The 17,467-nt window shown below is 42.2% G+C and overlaps 1 protein-coding gene across 1 annotated transcript in view; it reads right to left on the reverse strand.

Annotated features, from left to right (window-relative positions):
• KCNMA1 (potassium calcium-activated channel subfamily M alpha 1) overlaps positions 1 to 17,467 on the reverse strand; it is a 1,099,869-nt gene that overhangs the window by 172,070 nt on the left and 910,332 nt on the right. The window contains 1 exon segment of the mRNA XM_045291187.1: positions 15,768 to 15,776. Coding sequence (XP_045147122.1) covers positions 15,768 to 15,776 — 9 coding nt within the window.

Here is a 17,467-nt window from a genome sequence, read left to right on the forward strand (position 1 = left end):
GATTACAAGAATCTATGTATAGCCTCCTCCCTGGGGGATGGACAGCAGAGAAGAGGGAGGGGGGAGATGTTGGACAATGTAACATATAACAAAATAATAATAATTTATGAATTATGAAGGTTTCATGAGGGAGGGAGGAGGGAGGGGGAAATATGAGCAGCCGATATTAAGAACTTAAGTAGAAGGCAAATGTTTTGAGAATGATGATGGCAACAAATGTACATATGTGCTTGACACAATGGATGGATGGATGGATGGATTGTGATAAGAGTTGTACGAGCCCCCAGTAAAATGATTAAAAAAAAAGATGTGAACTTTGTGAGTTTGCATTTAGATAATGTGCTTCAACAGTGAAGGCCTCAAGGCTGTCAATCATGCTTTTTAAGCCTTCTCCCAATGGCTCGGTTCTCTGTCCCTCCTTCTACAGCCTCCACTCTGCTGTTTTCTCCCCAGTCTCAAGGGACTGGCTTCTCAACTGTTCATTTTCCTCAACCAGTCCCTTTTTCTATAACAGCTATCCCAGTCTTCCAAAAAACAAAACTTCACTCCAGTCATTTCCCTGGTCAAGTATCCTATATGTTTTCTATTGTATTATAGATGAAGAATACATTCTCACAGCCAAAGCTTCCCTCCCAATAATGGGGCCCTATTTTACCATAATTCAATGGCCCTGGTGATGTAATGGGTTACACTTTAGGCTGCTAACTGCAAAGTCAGCAGTTTGAAACCACCAGCCCCTTTCCGGGAGAAAGATGAGGCTCTCTACTGCCCTAAGGAGTTACAGTCTTGGGAACCCACAGAGGCAAGTCTACGTTGTCTTATAGGGGCCCTGGAGTTAGTAGCTGAGTGCTTAATGATTGCACTCCCTGGGTTCTGTTGAACACGCCCCCCCCACACACACACCCACACACACACACCCACACACACACACACACCCCTGTAGGTACCTTGTATAAAAGGCTGCATATAAAACTGTAATATATATAAATATGTCTATAATATATATATAACTGTATGTAAGACTATATCTTGTATATAGTATTTAGGAACAGAGGATAGACTACTGTTTGAGGGGAATGGCACTAAATCAATTGGACATGTACTGTACCACCATAGTATCACGACGTCCTGGGTTCCTGGGAGATGGAGTATGTAGATAGTAACTACAGATGTATTTGTGTAATGGACAGGAGCCCTGGTGGTGTGGTGGTTATGAATTGGGCTTTCTGCTCCCATAAACAGTTACAGTCTCAGAAACCCACAGGGGGTGGCTAAGTCAGCATTGACTCCATAGCAGTGAGTGTTGAGTGAGCGTGTAGGGGACCAATTGCAGTCAGATAGGATAAAAAGGTTGCCTTATTCTCAAAAGGGTGATCTTTTAGCAACTCATAGTAGACCTCACTGTTCCTTCTTCACCCTTTAGCCTGTTTATAAATGTGATATATATATATATATATATATAAAATCATAGATGCACATATATATTTTTATAACCTACTGAAAAGATGTGTACCATATGAGAAGGGGGAGGCCTAGGCCCATTTCCCATTTCCGTCTGGATGCGATGTGCAAGCAGAGTGCGAAGGAGCCTGTGCAGTGCTCGTCAGCTTCTCTTGAATGGTTTTGCACAACTATGGGTCTGATACTAATTGGAGACAATACACACTCACATCACAACCAATTAGCCATAAGCATGCCATCACAATCAACTTGGGGGAGTAAGTAGAGTGAGGGCTGGGGATTTTCAGTCTGCATGCTGCTAGCTCCCACAGATGTTTCTAAAAGCCTCTTCCCAGAGGCCCATTTAGAGAGGAATTAAAAGCAACTTTGGCTTAATTAACGTTTTAAATGATAATGAATACAATGTAGATTCATAGGAGGCATTTACATTGTGTTGCAAAATTGATAAAAATTTAATAACTCTTTGTTGGTAAGTTATGTCTCCCCAGACCCATAAAGTCAAAGACTCTGCCAACTCCAGACTGAGTCCGATCTAGGCTCCTGGTGCAGGTCAAAGAGGGAGGCAGGAGACAGACTTGACATTTGTTCCCAGCATGCTCTGATTCAAAACTCAGCCTGTTCATTGGGACTTTCTTTAATATCGTAAAGGTCAAGATTTGCGCTTCAGGCAGATCCTTGACAAGAAAGCTCACGTGGAAGGTGGCCATGGCATCCGTCACCCACGATCGTGGTGGAGGAGGGGAAATGAAGCCCTGACTTGTGGAATCTGTTCTCCACGGTGGAGGGTAGACAGAGAACCCCTGTCTGGTGATAAGGAGCTATCAGGGTGAGTATTCTAACTGGCAACTGTTCTAAAATTAAAATGCCAACATAATTTTCGCATTGTCTTCCATAAGGACCTCTGTTCAGCCTACTGTGACACCCCAACAATGTCCTTCTTAGTTGGTTCTTAAAGAGCTAAGTCACCTGTCGGGAGTGTTTTGTTCCTGGCATGAGAGGGGTTCAAATGGTGGGGGTTACACACAAAGGACCTCTTTATCCTCACCTCAAACCACCCCGCCTCCCACCATCCAGACCTCTTTATATCTTTACTCTCTCCGGCCTGTGTCAAAGAATTTCTTTCCAACACTTGGTTGCTTTTACCTATTGTTCCCTTCCCCTTTACTCTTTATAGGGCCTCGCCATCATGTATTAAAGGAAATCTACATGTAGTATTCCCCACTCTCACTAGGAAATTCCTTAGTATTTGCTTTCTCTAACCAAGAGAGTTTGTGGAGAGGAGTTTTGCTTTATAAAGAAAGGTGAAGAGAGAAGCATGTTCAACATTGGTTTTGCATTGAGCTGTGAAAGAAGTAGCACACACCCTGAGCACGGAGAGCGCATCACCAGCCTCCTTCCCCAAGACCTAACCTGAGTCAGCATCAAGCTGCTAGCTTTGTGAACTATGTCTGTGAATTCTATTGTTTTCGTGCTAGTTTAGGTTTTGTGTATTATTTGATATGATTTGGTTGGTTATTTTTGGAATCTGGGAATGCCTTCAAAGTTTTCCCATATATATTAATGGTAATTACTTCTTTGCTTTATACCAGTTTGGTTTACAATAGATTTCATTAGGAATGTTCTACTTTCAGACAGCAGGAAACACACGCTTGTTTTGGGGGGACATGCACAACAAGCTCTCTAGATGGAAACCAATAGTCTCATCCACACTAATCTGAACAACAAAAATAAGCAGCTATCTATTCTGGATAAAAATCTGGTTTGCTCAGCATTGTTTTTAAAAGCAAAACCCCTCTTGCTCTTGAGTTGATTCAGACTCATGGTGACCCCATGTATGCCAAAGCAGAACTGTGCTCCGAAGGGTTTGCAATGGCTGATGATTTTTTGGAAGATCTCGCAACCTTTCTTCCAAAGCAGCTCTGGGTAGACTCAAACTTCCAACTTTTGGTTAGCCACAGAATGCATTAACCATTTGTGCCATACAGGAATTCCCTTGAAGCTGCTTAGTGATAGGCGATTTAAGAGACTATTTTTTTTTTTATTGTTTTGACCAAATACAACTTTTGCTTTACAATACTGATTTCGGAAGCTATTGACTATGCAAACTGTGGCCGCAGGAAGGTATATTTATAATCAACTGATTGCTAAATACTGCTATCACAAAAGTAAGTGCATTTACCTCGATAACCCTGTCTGCCACCAAGAAAAGCGCTCTAACAGGTCCCATCACAAGAACATTTGTAGACTCAGAATGAATGATGAGGTAGCTGCCCATGATAACTTGCTTTCCTACTCGCACTTTCCACAAAGAAGTGCAGATGATCAAATCTGCAGATGTTCAAACCTCAGCATGGGCTGAGGTTACATGGATACGGGGTTCATATAGGGGGAGGGGATCAAAAGAGAACAAGAGGTCAATAGAAGGATCAAAATCATAGCAGTATGCATGGGGAAATGGAGAAAATTGCTGACTTAAGAAAAACGGGCTTAAACACATGCAGACTTGGAACACTATGGCTAAATTGATTTGAGCTGCGTTTCCCATCCCTCCCCTTTTTCTCGGAGGTGATGGTGGGAAGAGGGGCTTATTAGTTTCAGGACCCAGAACTGAAATAATATTTAGTATCAGAGCTTGAGGAAGCAACCCCAAAGTATACATAAAAGGGAGATAAGTATAAGCTATTGGCTCTTAAAGGAAAACTTTAATAGCTTATTAAATGAAAAATTTACTTTACCAGGTGCTGGAGACTGTCAACAGAGGGTACATCCCAATACAGACATTATTCTAAAGCTATTTCTACCCTCTGCTCTACTATCTGATTTTGTGTACTTCAGAATGCCATTAGTTCACCTGAGTGACTTTAGTTCTATTGACAATGTTAATTCTCTGCCTCCACAAACCAAAGGCTACTTGCGATAAGCTGATTTTAGTTTATTATCTGACAAGACTCCAGATTACACTAAACTGATTTCTCGATGGCTGCCTTCTACCTAATTGTATTGGGCTTCTGCTTTCACGCTAACCACTGGATTCAAATGCCTCCTTGTAGTTTATTCATACCCGAGACAAAACTCATGCAGAGTTGGAAATGAGCTACAGTCATTTGCAAAAGTGTGCATGGGATGGTGCAGGTTTAAATTGAGTGGTTGATATGAATAATCAACTTTAGTTAAAACTATTGCCCAATGCAACTCGGAAGACCCATTTCTCCTCCACTGTCGGATTCATTTGGTCATGTCAGAGTCTCTGATTTTTTTGTCATCAGCATCATGTCAGGCAGGCTCTCAGGTTTGAATCAAGACGATCCTGTTGTTACTGCATCATCTCTTTAATAGTCCTGTTCTGTTCAACTTAATAATCAGATATCAAGGAAGACTGGCATAACGTGCATGAACTTCTACACAGATAAAGGATCCTTTTCTATGAGTTTATTGAGGTAAGCGGCTCTAGCTCTCCGTGGCCGTGTGTGTTGCAGGGTAGCACGGCACTCCAGAGAGCTCTTCTCAGGGATGTGCCTCTTCCGCAGCCATTCTCAGACCTATGGATGGCCACCAGCTGCCCACATTTCAGGTAGTCACCCAGGGCTGACCCAATGAGCCCACTCAAGGACATTTACTTATACCTATATGTAGGCTGTTGTGGTTACATGTTGGGCTGCGAACTACAAAGTCAGCAGTTCAAAATCACCGGCTGCTCTGCTAGAGAAAGACAGGGCTTTCTACTGCGTCAAGAGAGATGGTCTGAGAAACTCACAGGGGCAGTTCTCCCCTTTCCTACAAGGTCACTAGGAGTCAGCATTGATTCGATGGCAGTGAGTTTGGTTTCGGTTTTAGGTTGCTAAATACGTATTTCTTATATTTGACAATACTCAAATATTGGCTGGGGCCCATGTCAGCCCCATGTCTCTTCGTCAAGCTTGTCCTCCCAAGTAGGCACATGTGAAGCACCCACAAAATCAGGCTGAATGTACAATGGTGCACAGTCTTCAGCATACTGGGCCTATTGGACAATTCTAGACTGTCAAGTATAAAATGCTGAGAATGGCTCTTTATTGGTCTCTATTTGCCTTTTTTCCTGACAATGATTTTTAAGCCTTTTATGAACTCGTCCTTCCTCTCTGCGCTGAAGGCCTTTGTTGCCAACATTGTCTGGGCTTGCGTATCCAGAGAGAAGTCCCCTGAAGGAGCATCTCCTGCCTTTAGAAGGCAGAATTTTCAAACTGTGTGAACCTTTTTAATAAACAGTTTTCATTCCTCTGGGAATGTGCTACTTCTCCTCTCACTTCTGTCAGTGCATAATAGGACTTTGTGTTTCCACTTAAAGTCCCTCAAAAAGTGGAAACCTTTCCCCTTTAAAAAAAAAAAAAGGAATTGGTAAAGAGGGGGACAAAAGGGAGACGTGAATTAAGGCGTCTCCAGAGCACACACACTCACCTGGGAACCGGCAACCAAAGCAAGCTCCATGATAATATAATGACCTGTAATGAGCGTCTTGGGAAACAATACAGCCTGCGCATAAAGACAAAGGGCAAAACCCATCAGGGCTCTGTTGACACTAATTCAAAATGATTTTCTGAACAACGAAAGAATGTAAGAGAAGTAACCTGATCTGCCCAGCTGACCTCACTTTGATTCCAGGCCTTCTCCTGCCATTTCTAATGGTCAGGTCCCCACATTTCCCATCTGCTCAGATCTCACAAAAAGCCACTCTCCCCACTGCTCTTGGAGTCAACCAGGGCTGGCAAATGGGCACTGCCCCGCCCCACCACCAATGAAGAAGCCCGCGGATTGCTATTGAAGGTCTGCCGGTGGAATCCTGCCTAGACAGAGCTGTTTTCCTCAAAGAAGGGCGTATATGGGTTCAGGAAGGGGCTCGGGCTGGAATGGACTTTTTCCTAACTTATTATTGCTGGTCAAAGGTGAGTGGTCTCACCCAGAGGCAGATGAAACCTGCTTTTGTTTGATGGAGTGGCAGCGATGGAGAGACTGATGAAACAGAAGAGGCAAAACCCCGCCAAGCTGTCAAGATTAGTTAAGGCTTCAATGTACAGCCTAGAGCTCTATTTTTTTTTTTCCCGCGGTGGGGCTGACTTTTAAAGGGTCTAGAAAACCAACAACACTGTGCACAAGACGTGTGTGGCAGGTGTGTCTGGCAAGACAGGGCGATCACACTCCAGGGGGTTTCTTCTCCTGGTTTTCCTCAATGCTTTGAGGAAATTGCAAAGCTAAGAAATACTTCAAATTATGGTTTCTCTTGGATACAATGGAAATCATACACATTGGGTGTAAGGTCCTCAAACAGAAGACAGAGATGTTGTTGTGATTGGTGTCAAGAATTGACCATATACCCTAATTCAAAACCAGAGTGGCCCCTTCATTGGCTCCACTCAGTCTCTGGCTACTGTCTCAGGGTGGTTATTTGAGAATAGAAGGATATATTTTGATCAAAATGTTGTGCCTCTACAAGAGGCATATTCAAGTGGCTGGTGGTGACATCTGCCAACCACCAATCACAGAAATGTGGCCAAATGATGCTGCCACAGTTCACCCTTTTGCACAACCCTGCTCTTTCTCCTTAGCTCCTGTCTTGTACCACCCCCTGAAAAGAGATAACTTCATTATGTAGTTATGACATGTATCATCTTGGAGGTGTCAAATAAGTTATTCCAGACTTTTGTAGTGAGTATAAAGAAGTAAGAATTCATATTGAGGCATCCATAAGAAAGATTATAAAGGAAACTCCTTTTAGGTTGGAATTATCCAAAGTCCCTCACAACTCAAATTCCAGTAGATTCCACCATGAAAAATGAATCTTGTTCATTGGCACTGTTTTAGAAGGACAGTAGATCATGAGGCACGTCCTACACTTAACTTTTCCAAATATTCTGTATTACATACAGGTCTCCGCACAGACCACGGCTCCGTTGGAACTGCAGGCCCAATGCCAGTGCCTAGGGGGTGCACTAGTCCACGATACATTACTAATATTAGGGGTCCTGGCACTGAACACCTTCATTGGTCACTTTCACACAAGGGCATTATTTCAACATGGGCACAGGTGAGTCAACCAAATTCATTTTCCATAACACTGAATGCTTCAGAGTTAAGAACTTTGTTCCTTTTCTTGTTAGTGTGAATTAATCCCTGCTAGGGAACTTTTAGTTCCACCAGCTCTGCGCCATTATATGGAGAGAGCCAAGCCAATAGATAGGCTCCGTGCTTAAAAAGCAGGGGCTGATTACGATGATGATTCCATAGATCTTTTTAAGATGTTTAAACGATTGAATTATATGGTTTATGAATTATATGTCAATAAAACTGCTAAAGAAAAGAAAAGAAAAAGAAATGTGGGGAAAAAAGGAAGGAGGGGATAAAAAACAGAAGGAGGAAATGCTTCTCATCTTCCATGTTACTAAAACTGTGAAACAAGATTATAGCAATACTTTCCGACTGGCAAATCCTCACACAGATTCACAACCTGTCTATTCTGCCTTGGACAAGAACCATATCACAGTACCTGAGTGTGCATTCTTGAGTTTTCAGTAATATCACCTTTGAACTATGGCAATAAAACATCAGCAAAGTCCATGGTGAAGGTCAAATCTCAGTTTGTCAACTCCCAGTTACATGGCCTTGGCATGTAACACGGGTCCTTTAACCTCACTGAGTTTGTAGGAAACAAAAGACAACATGCCTCAAAGGTATATGATGTGGATTCAAGAAAATTCAGTTTACTATTTTCCTACAAAAAGTGATTACTACTAGATACTTTAGTGTTTTTTAAGTCTATATTTTTGGAAAAATAAAAGATATTATTCTAAAGATCCTTTGAATGAGTCATCTTTTAAGGGGAAGGTCTAGAATCCATCAACCTACATAGATCAGAAAAGTTAGAAGCTTTCTCCCCCCCACCCACCCCACGTAAGGTGAAATATAGGAAAGAAATATAGGTTGTAGGGATACAGTAAAGTATATGTAAATACCTCATATATAACTCTGTTGTATTATGGAAAACATTTAAGCTCACTTTAGGCAAGTTAATGTATAGCCAGTTTATTCTGTACACCAGTGGTTCTCAACCTTCCTAATGCCACTACCCTTTCATCCAGTTCCTCGTGTTGTGGTGACCCCCCAACCATAAAATTACTTTCATTGCTACTTCATAACTGTAATTTTGCTACTATTATGACTTGAGTGACCCCTGTGAAAGGGTTGTTTGACCCCCCCAAAGGGGTCGCGTCCCACAGGTTGAGAACCGCTGCTCTACACTCTTCTTTCTTCCCATCCACCCAATCCAATTCAAAGCCTTTTTCTAAACATTAAGAAATAGACTTGACTATTTATCTGTATTGATTAGTATTGAACATATTAATTTCCATTTCTATTTTTTTGAAATTGAAACGGGCTATCCTCATACTGTCATATACCAGTTCTGCACACAATTACAAGAAGCAGAGTGAGCTAACAAAATTGGAAGGGAGGCTTTCCTCAGCCTGGACACAGGAACACAGGAAGATATGGCAACACATCACCAGGCAAAAGATCACATTGGGGGGTGGGAGACATTAGCCCAACAGGCTCACGGAACCACAGGCACGACACAAGACAGAGATGACACCACAGACAGCACAAACGTGGAACTGCATGTGTTGGATTAAACTTACAGGCACAGAAACTGGTGGAGCAATCATTAACAGAGACAGAAGAAAGTGGGAAGGCTCTCCCAAGGGTGTCCACGTTACCACGCACACGGCCTGACATGCATGAGCAGTCACGCTCAGAACGTCCGCAATCAAAACAACATGCCCATTTCATTCTCTTGTAGACGGACATCTTGGCTAGAACCATGGGTTGAATGGGAGGAGAGGAAGAGCTGTAGTTAATGACAAGGTCACACACAAGGCACCTGGAAGGCAGCTGCAGGGATTTAACACAGGTCTTAGTTCAGGTTAACAGTCTTGACCCAGAGAAAAATGTAGCGTGATTGTTCACAACAGTATTTTTGTACATCAAAAAGTATTAAAAATCGGAATTGTCTCTATAGGTTTCCAAGCCTGTTGCTTATTAATAGTCTTTCCCTGAAAATGGAGTGATGGCAGGAACAGTGCATGACTGATTGCAGTTAGGTTCTAGGAGGAGAAGGAGGAGCAAAATATGGGCCGTAAAAATCTAACCAACGGTTTTTCCAATGGCACAATTAACACAGGAGGACAAAGGAGACGCATAGCTAATCAATTAATTACTCATTTTAGTAAATAAATTATTATATATCTTTTTGTGCAACATGCAAAAAAAATCTCATCTGTAAACTTTCTAATTTCCATCCATTTCTGGGCATTAGGCAGAGCCTGGGATAAGCCTTCATCAAATCAGATGTGAGACGATTGCATGTTAATGTAGAATCTGAGGGTGCCTCTGCTGAACATCCTGTGAGCTTCCAGGATGCCTACAGGAATTTAAATGCATTCGTGACAGAACAAATATCCAAATCTGTCCATATAAGAAATGCAGCTACTCAAGGCTAATGCTGCATAGTTGACATTAAAGGCAGTTCATTAATCAGAAATCACCAGAGGCACGCGAGATGTTGGCCTATTGGAATGCATCGCGCTACTACTCATAGGTGCGTTTTCTGCTTTAAGCGGACACGATCTGAAAACCACATCTGCTTTCCTTCTCTCCCACCGACAATTCAGCAAGCCACTAGCTTGCTAGTTCATCACACTGTTCTCATAGTGAAAATCTGGGATGAAATAGATTAGAAATTATAAAATGTAAAATAGGCGATGAGCTCGATATGAGATATCTTACTAAGCTTTTCGTGCAGCATTGCTATCTCCTCTGAAACTAGTGCTGTGAGTGGGCAGATTTAACTCAAGGGCTAATCTACAAAAACTTGGCATCCTTGTGAAGTTTTGAAGGCTTTTCACCTTTCTCCTTCAAGCCAATTTATATTTCAGTACAAGAAATGCTCTGTGCCTCATTTTGATGCTCCAAGAGGCAAACGTATCACTTATCATGAACTGCCTCCACCCCACTGCACCCCCCACAGGATAGAAGAACTCGTATTTCTTCCAAGCATCACGACCCATGACCATCTAGTAAACCTGAACTAGAGTGATTTTATTCCCTGAATCCACACCCTCCATTTGGGAAGTCTTGCCCTTCTTTCTTTTTCTCTGTGGAAATGGTTGCACTGTTATTTTGAAATATTACTTGTGGTTTGGCTGTCTTTGAATGTTACAGTCATTGTCACCTGGAAGTGGGGCTTAAATCTCTCAAATGGGTCAAGTCCTGTTCTAAGACCTTTACGACTTGCCATACAATATATTTGTCAAGCAAGGGTAATGTTATGATTGTGAAAAACAAGTACTGAGGAAGATGAATGAGAGATCTCGTTGGCAGCAACTTCATTCCTATAAACCCGGCTCCCATTTTTCACGGCATGTTCTTTTCACATCCCAGCTCGCTGGTTGTTTGGATCACTCTGCATCTTCAGCTTATTCAATGTGTGGTGCATTAATTCTGGAAGCTGATTTTGAACTCCTCCCCTCCTCCTAAAAAGGTTCTGCTATAGCATTTGAATCATTTGGTCCAACAGTGGGAATGCACGGATAGGCCAAATACACAACAGTGGCTGAAGGCAAGAGAGATGGGGGGAAATGTCTTCCATTGAAGATAGGAAAATATTTCTTTATGGTGTATCTGGAATAAAACAAGGAAACTATTCCCTTGCTTTTTCTTAATTTTTGACGAGGAAGGTTGATTGGTTATATATACAAAGGAGGGAAATGAGGATGATTTTTGTTGTTATTGTTTTACTCTGGGTAATTTGTTTTGAGACGGAAATCGAATCAAATGCTATAGCAAAAGCGAAGCCCATCAAATTCAAAATGAGATGCTTCTTGTTAGCAACAGTCCCTGGTGTGCATTTCCATCCTGCCATTTTGGCTTCACATACAACACGAGACTCTGACACATTGATGGGGAAAGGAAAGTTCATATGTGCATGTGTGTGTGTGTATATGCGTGTGCACACACATGCACACATCTTCTTTCGGGACAAGGGGAGGGGCATGAGGTAGAATAACTTTGGAAATGATTTTGTCAGAAGCAAGCCCATCATAACGGACAATTAAAACCTTTTACTTGGCTCAAGAGGAAGGACAACTTTAAACCAGTGCTTAGCAGGGACTGTTTGCAACTGTTATTGTTGTCTACTTTGGAGTGCATGCATTGTTTTAAAATGTCGTATTGTTAGCATGCAGGAACTGGTCATTGAAGCAGCAAAAATAACCCGTTTGCTATAAGAAGATTAACTTTTCGTTATAAGCAGTCATATCCCAAAGCAGCATATGCATAAAAAGGAAAACATGCTATTGCTTGTCATTCCTTCCCAATCAGTTTTGCACTCACATAAAATATGACATAAAAATCTAAAAGACAGACAAGCATCACCACCAAAAAAGACAAAAACAACCAACAACAGCAAAAAACAACCCAGCACTATGACCAATGAGAGGAGCAAAGACAAGACAGACACAGTTAAAAAGGAGTGTGCCTCCACATTGACAAACCTCTGAATCACAATGGCTCCAGCAAGATGCTGCCAACTGAAAGGGGGCTCCCTTGCTCAACTTCTGGAAAGAGTCCGTTTTCATTGACCCTCTGTCCGGGGTCTTAGCCTTTAAATGTTAAGGCCATTTCTGACCTTAGTTCTGGAGGGCATGTGACTTGAAGGAGGGGGTGTGAGGCAGAAATTTCCTAGGACTTTCTAAGTCTAGGGTAAGCTTTTTAACTCAAAACTGGGGAGGAGGTGTTTCCCTGGCGGCAGATGGTCCGGAAGATGGAGGCACTCTTTGTGTAAAATTACACTCTTAAATCATCACATAAAATTGCCCTAACATTAAACCATGGAACTCCCAGATTAGCAACTCCCCCACCCCCAAATTTCTATTACCCTCTCTAGCTTACTAATCTTTCAATTTTGTTTCAGTAGATCATAGATATTCTAAACCACTCATAGTCTATTTCATTTTCTTCGGGATTGTTTTCTAGAGTTGAGGTAGGTTGAAAGGTTAATTCCAGATATCCTCAAGTTAGGTGTCAACAAGCAACTTTGAAGGTTTTAGTCTTCATTTAAGACAGCAGGAAATCACGTTATCTACTCTTGGGCAACACAAAGTGCCCCGCACTCCTATTGTTTCTTTTCTTTTTTGTGTGGCCTCCTTTTCCAAATCCCAACCATCAGAAAGCTTTTCCCAAGATTGCAAGAGTCATAGTCAGTAGATCTATGAGGACATCTAGTGGATTGGTATGGAAGGGCAGCTAGTGAACAGACACCAGAACTAGGACTTTCTCTGAGGGAGAGCAGAGGAGTTTGCTATCCCAAAGGACTGAAATGTGTGAAGAGTCCTTTCCATTTGATTGCTTCTTAAAATCCATGGAGTATGTGGAGCGCCCCTGGTGGAGAATAGCGAGAGGTCCTGTGATGAGCAAACCCTCTGTGGCCGTGGGTCAGTGTAGAGCAGGGCCACTTCATCAATGGGCCGCCAGGTCCCCTGGAAGCCGTGCTGCAGCTTCTTCAGACAAGAAGCATTCTAACGTGTGTCTCGGGCAGATGTGAATACTGCAGCTACTTGTCCTTCCATCGTAGAGTTCTTGGAGTTTATGCAGATAAACACATAAGCAGACTTAACTCTGGGAAAACAGCTATAGAACGCTCGGGGGGTGCTGTTTTCTCATTGGCCCGCCTCACAAGGTCCTTGCTCTTGGACTAGTGCCACATATGGATATAGGTTATGCGGTCGCCAAGCATGAGACCAAGGGTCTCACTCCCTCCCAAGAACTCTGTCTTGACCATTTTAAAATTTGAAGGCTTTTATATGCTTTCCTTTACCAAAATCAAGTGGCTATCCATCCAATAATTCCACTAGGACTTCCTAGTAGTATTACACAGGCAACACAGGAGGATTTCCTTCGTAGGCTTCATCAATGCTTTCTTACTGGTGTGTGTTCTAACACCCAACATTTTTCAAGAGTTGTCTTGAATCACCATTCCTACATTCCCAAGGGAGGTGATCACGGAACCAAAGCCCACAGAAAGGTGGCTGTTCCAGTGAACGCTCTGTTCTAGAAGTACACAGACGATCCACTGTCAAAGTCAGGCTCTCTGCTGGTCAGCCCTTCCAAGCCACACCAGGAATGGACGGCAGGGTTGGAGTCCACCCTGTCCTCGCCACCATCTGCCTCCTGCATCAGCAGCCAAATTGTTCAATCGATTTCCAATTACAGAGTCTTAATGTCCAGGGTGGACTGGAAGGGGCAGGAAAAGTAGAACTTGACTAAGTGGCTCAGGTGGAGTTTTCCAAGTATTGGGCGGAAATATTTTAGATTTCAAATAGAGCACATGTGAGAGAACACTGATGTGGAAGGCAACAACTCTCACAGTCTTTCAACAAATACTCTTTTCAGATCAGAACCATGGGTTTCAAATCTATCCAGTGAAGGAAGGGTTATTTCCAAGCATAAATCCTAGAGCTGGTCTGAATATACTAGTCAACAACTAAAATTATAATATATATATATACATATATGTGTGTGTATATATACATACATATATATATACGCACACACACACAAGAAAAAGTCCACTGAGGTTTAATGAGGCATTTGCTTGAAGGGAGAATTTTCTTGCAAGTCAAATTCCTCCCATTCACTTCTGTAGGGAGAAGAAAGTTCTTCCATGTAGTTTTCCAAGAACAAAAAGAGGGAAAGGGAAAAGCCAGTTCATGTCAGCAGCACAGAGCAGACAGACTTCACTGACCCCAAAGGAAAACATATTATAGTTGGGGAAGGCAGAGGGATTTGGCACTGGATTTGTTTGCTGATTGGCATTAAATGTCCCTCCCAATTCTGAACAAATCACTAAATGCCATAGGCAGCTGTGCAGGCAGAAAAGTGGCCCACACACTCAAGTTATCCTCAGAGATATTCTGTAAATGAAGGGAGTTAATGTTGACTGAATTGAAGAATTGTGTGCTGAATCTACACTCATTGTTTTACTCTGCTTTTACATTGGGCTTCCATATCCTTTGACCTCCAAACTCTGCAAGATGCCTCCTCAAGCCAGAGGAGTAATTGCAAAGGAAGGTGAGTAGACTGAAACATCTTTTCTACTTCCCCGCCCATTGGGAGCACTGGTCTGCCACGTGAATGCTGTTTTCTGTGAGGTTTCATGTGTATAAATAACACCCTTCTGGCCATTATTGGTGTCGATGACATCAGCGGCGCTCTAAGTTATCCAGAGAATTCCTTCCATGTCCTTCTTCAATTGCCAAGCTTGTTGGATAACATTTTGGGTAACAAAGGCAGGGGCTCAGACACTTCACTTTACTGGCTCAAACTTACACATACTCTTTAATGAGATGGGATGTTCACCTTGAGCCATCTTTACAGCCTTGACTAAGTAAACCCATCTTTTAAGATGCCAGACTCATACCCCTAAAGGAACTGGGTATATCTTAATAGGTATTTACTAAGAAATATACTTTATTTTTGAGCAAGGGAACTTCATGCACTAGAGGGAATTATTACCACTATGGAATGCTTATCTCTAGCAAAGCAGTGTAGATATTAATGTTTCCAAATTTAGTAACACAATTCACTCTCTACCAAATACTATCTCAAATAGAGAAGCATATATTTGGTAACAAATACATCACTCTCTCTATATACTACCTCTATAGTTATATATAAAAATAGACAATTTTACATAAAAAGTACTGATATATGTCATATATATCATAATATATGAATATATAGAGCATATGTTTCCTTCAATATAGCAATTCAAACTCAACATGAGGAGACCAAGCGTACTTTCTCACAGGCAAGCATAGCATGATCTCCAATTGAGTAGGCATCTAGAGCTGAAAGAATAATTACCAAAGCCTAATCACCGTCCTAAGGGCTGGAGAAAAGAGTGTCAAGAGAAACTCTGCTGTCAAGGTCTTATTTTCAAATGGAAAATAAGACAGGGCCAGAAGCTGGCAGGAGGCTGCGGGTGGGTGAGGTATGTGTCGAGTGAATGAACAGAGAGTCGTCTCCCTGCCACACTCTGGAGCCCCGGGCCACTCTGGACGATGCTGACGGATGAGGAAGTCAGGGGCATGATGTCACTGCTACATGCAACATAAATACCAAAAGGAAATGAAATTGAAATTATACAGAAAATAAAAGGAGTATCTCTTCTAGAGAAAGACATGGGGACTGGACTTTGGGCTGCTGGGAACCGTTTTACTCACAATATATCACTACCAGGGTGCAGTTAAAACAGAGTGGGGCCGAATTCCAAGGCAGCAACGAGAAAAAAATAAATCAAAAAGATGTCAATGATTAGAAGTTAAAGAAACTCTCTTCTAACACATAAATGTAGACATGCCTTGTCCCCTAGGGTTCCACCCTGTGGCAAACTGTTCAAAGCTGGCGGGTGGGTTGGGGGGAAGAATGTAAATCATTAGATCAGGTTCTTTACACAGAAAAAGGAAATGGGTAAGGAGTATGGTGTAAGAGCTTGCTCCTTGGCCAGACAGCTGAATTTGACTTTCATCCTTGATGCAGAGCTATGAAGAAATGGAAAGAAATGCAAATGTTAAACTATACTACCACAACATTTTTAGAAATGTGCACATGGAATGTGCACACTTGTTATTTCTCTGGATAATACAAATATGACATGAGACTTTTAAGGTTATTGAGTGAAAGCGAATGGGGGAGGGGGAGTTTGAAGAGGGAAGATGTGGTGGGAAGAAGAGGATTACCTGTAGCTAAAGCCCATGGACGTTATTAGCTCTGTCCTCGTGGGGATAGCTCATTCCAAGGTGGATTTTAATATCTAGTCTACCTAACAGATGTGAGCAACTGACCAAGTAGACTGGCTATCCTTATGGACCTAGACAGTGTCCCAGGCAATGTGACTAGATCAATGGTCAGTAACAGAGGATCTTCTATTTACAGTCTTTTTGCCACTAAAACACATATTCCCAAATTTTCTCACTTGTTTACTCTGCATGGGGATGCTTATTTTCAGCAACGTGTTTTACTCTAACTACCACTTCCCCACCAATGCCACATGTATCTGCATCCCTCTCCTTGTAATACGGGTTGCTATGGCTTTTAATCAGGAAGAACGTTAATGGAGGGAATCGGGTTGTTACTGAATATTAAAAAGGGGGCAGCTGAGCCCCTCTTTATGGAAGAACCTGAGAGGCAGAGTGCAGGGAAGAACTGGAGAGACCAATTTTATTGGGCTTATCTTGATAGAGGCAGTTCATTTGCAGGAATCTGCACCATTTATGACCAAATAGCATACGTTTCACTAGCTGAAACACCTTTAAGGGGCACTAAGAGAATAAGATTGTTTTATTCTCTCTCCAAGATATATGCCCTCTCTCTCCAAGATTAAGTGAGACATATGCTGATTACTGGCTTAGAATCAAGATGGAAAAATACCTATGGGGGCCACACCCTAATTTCTAGGGACTTCAAAAGTAGCCTGCTACATTCCACTGGTTTACAGTAGACTGAATGGGACATTGCAGTCGTCTGAAAGCAAGAGGCCAAGGAACCCTCACTTCATCTTTCTGCTTCCGCTCTTGACAGATAAGAGTTTTCCTCTATTCATTTATCAAGGAGATTTTTAAAAAAAGAAGCCTCAATGCCAATTCCTTGGTAAACCTTCCAATTGCTTCTTATTATCCGGCTACGTCCCAAGTGTTTGGTGCTGTTGGTTGCCATCAAGCCGGATCTGATGCGTGGTGACCTCATGTAGATCCGAGCAGAACTGCTCTATAGGATTGTCAAGGTTGCGACTTTCAGAAGCAGATAGTCCATCTGTTTTCTCGGACACCTCTGGGTGGGTTTACAAGACCCAAGAACTCCCACCAGGGCCTATACAATCCTATAGAATTGTATAGTGGCCCTTGTAACCCACTCGCTCGTTGAA

This window comes from Echinops telfairi, unplaced genomic scaffold (genome assembly GCF_000313985.2).
Source record: "Echinops telfairi isolate 266 unplaced genomic scaffold, ASM31398v2 ScPeMD7_70;HRSCAF=299, whole genome shotgun sequence".
In the NCBI taxonomy this organism is placed as follows: Eukaryota; Metazoa; Chordata; class Mammalia; order Afrosoricida; family Tenrecidae; genus Echinops; species Echinops telfairi.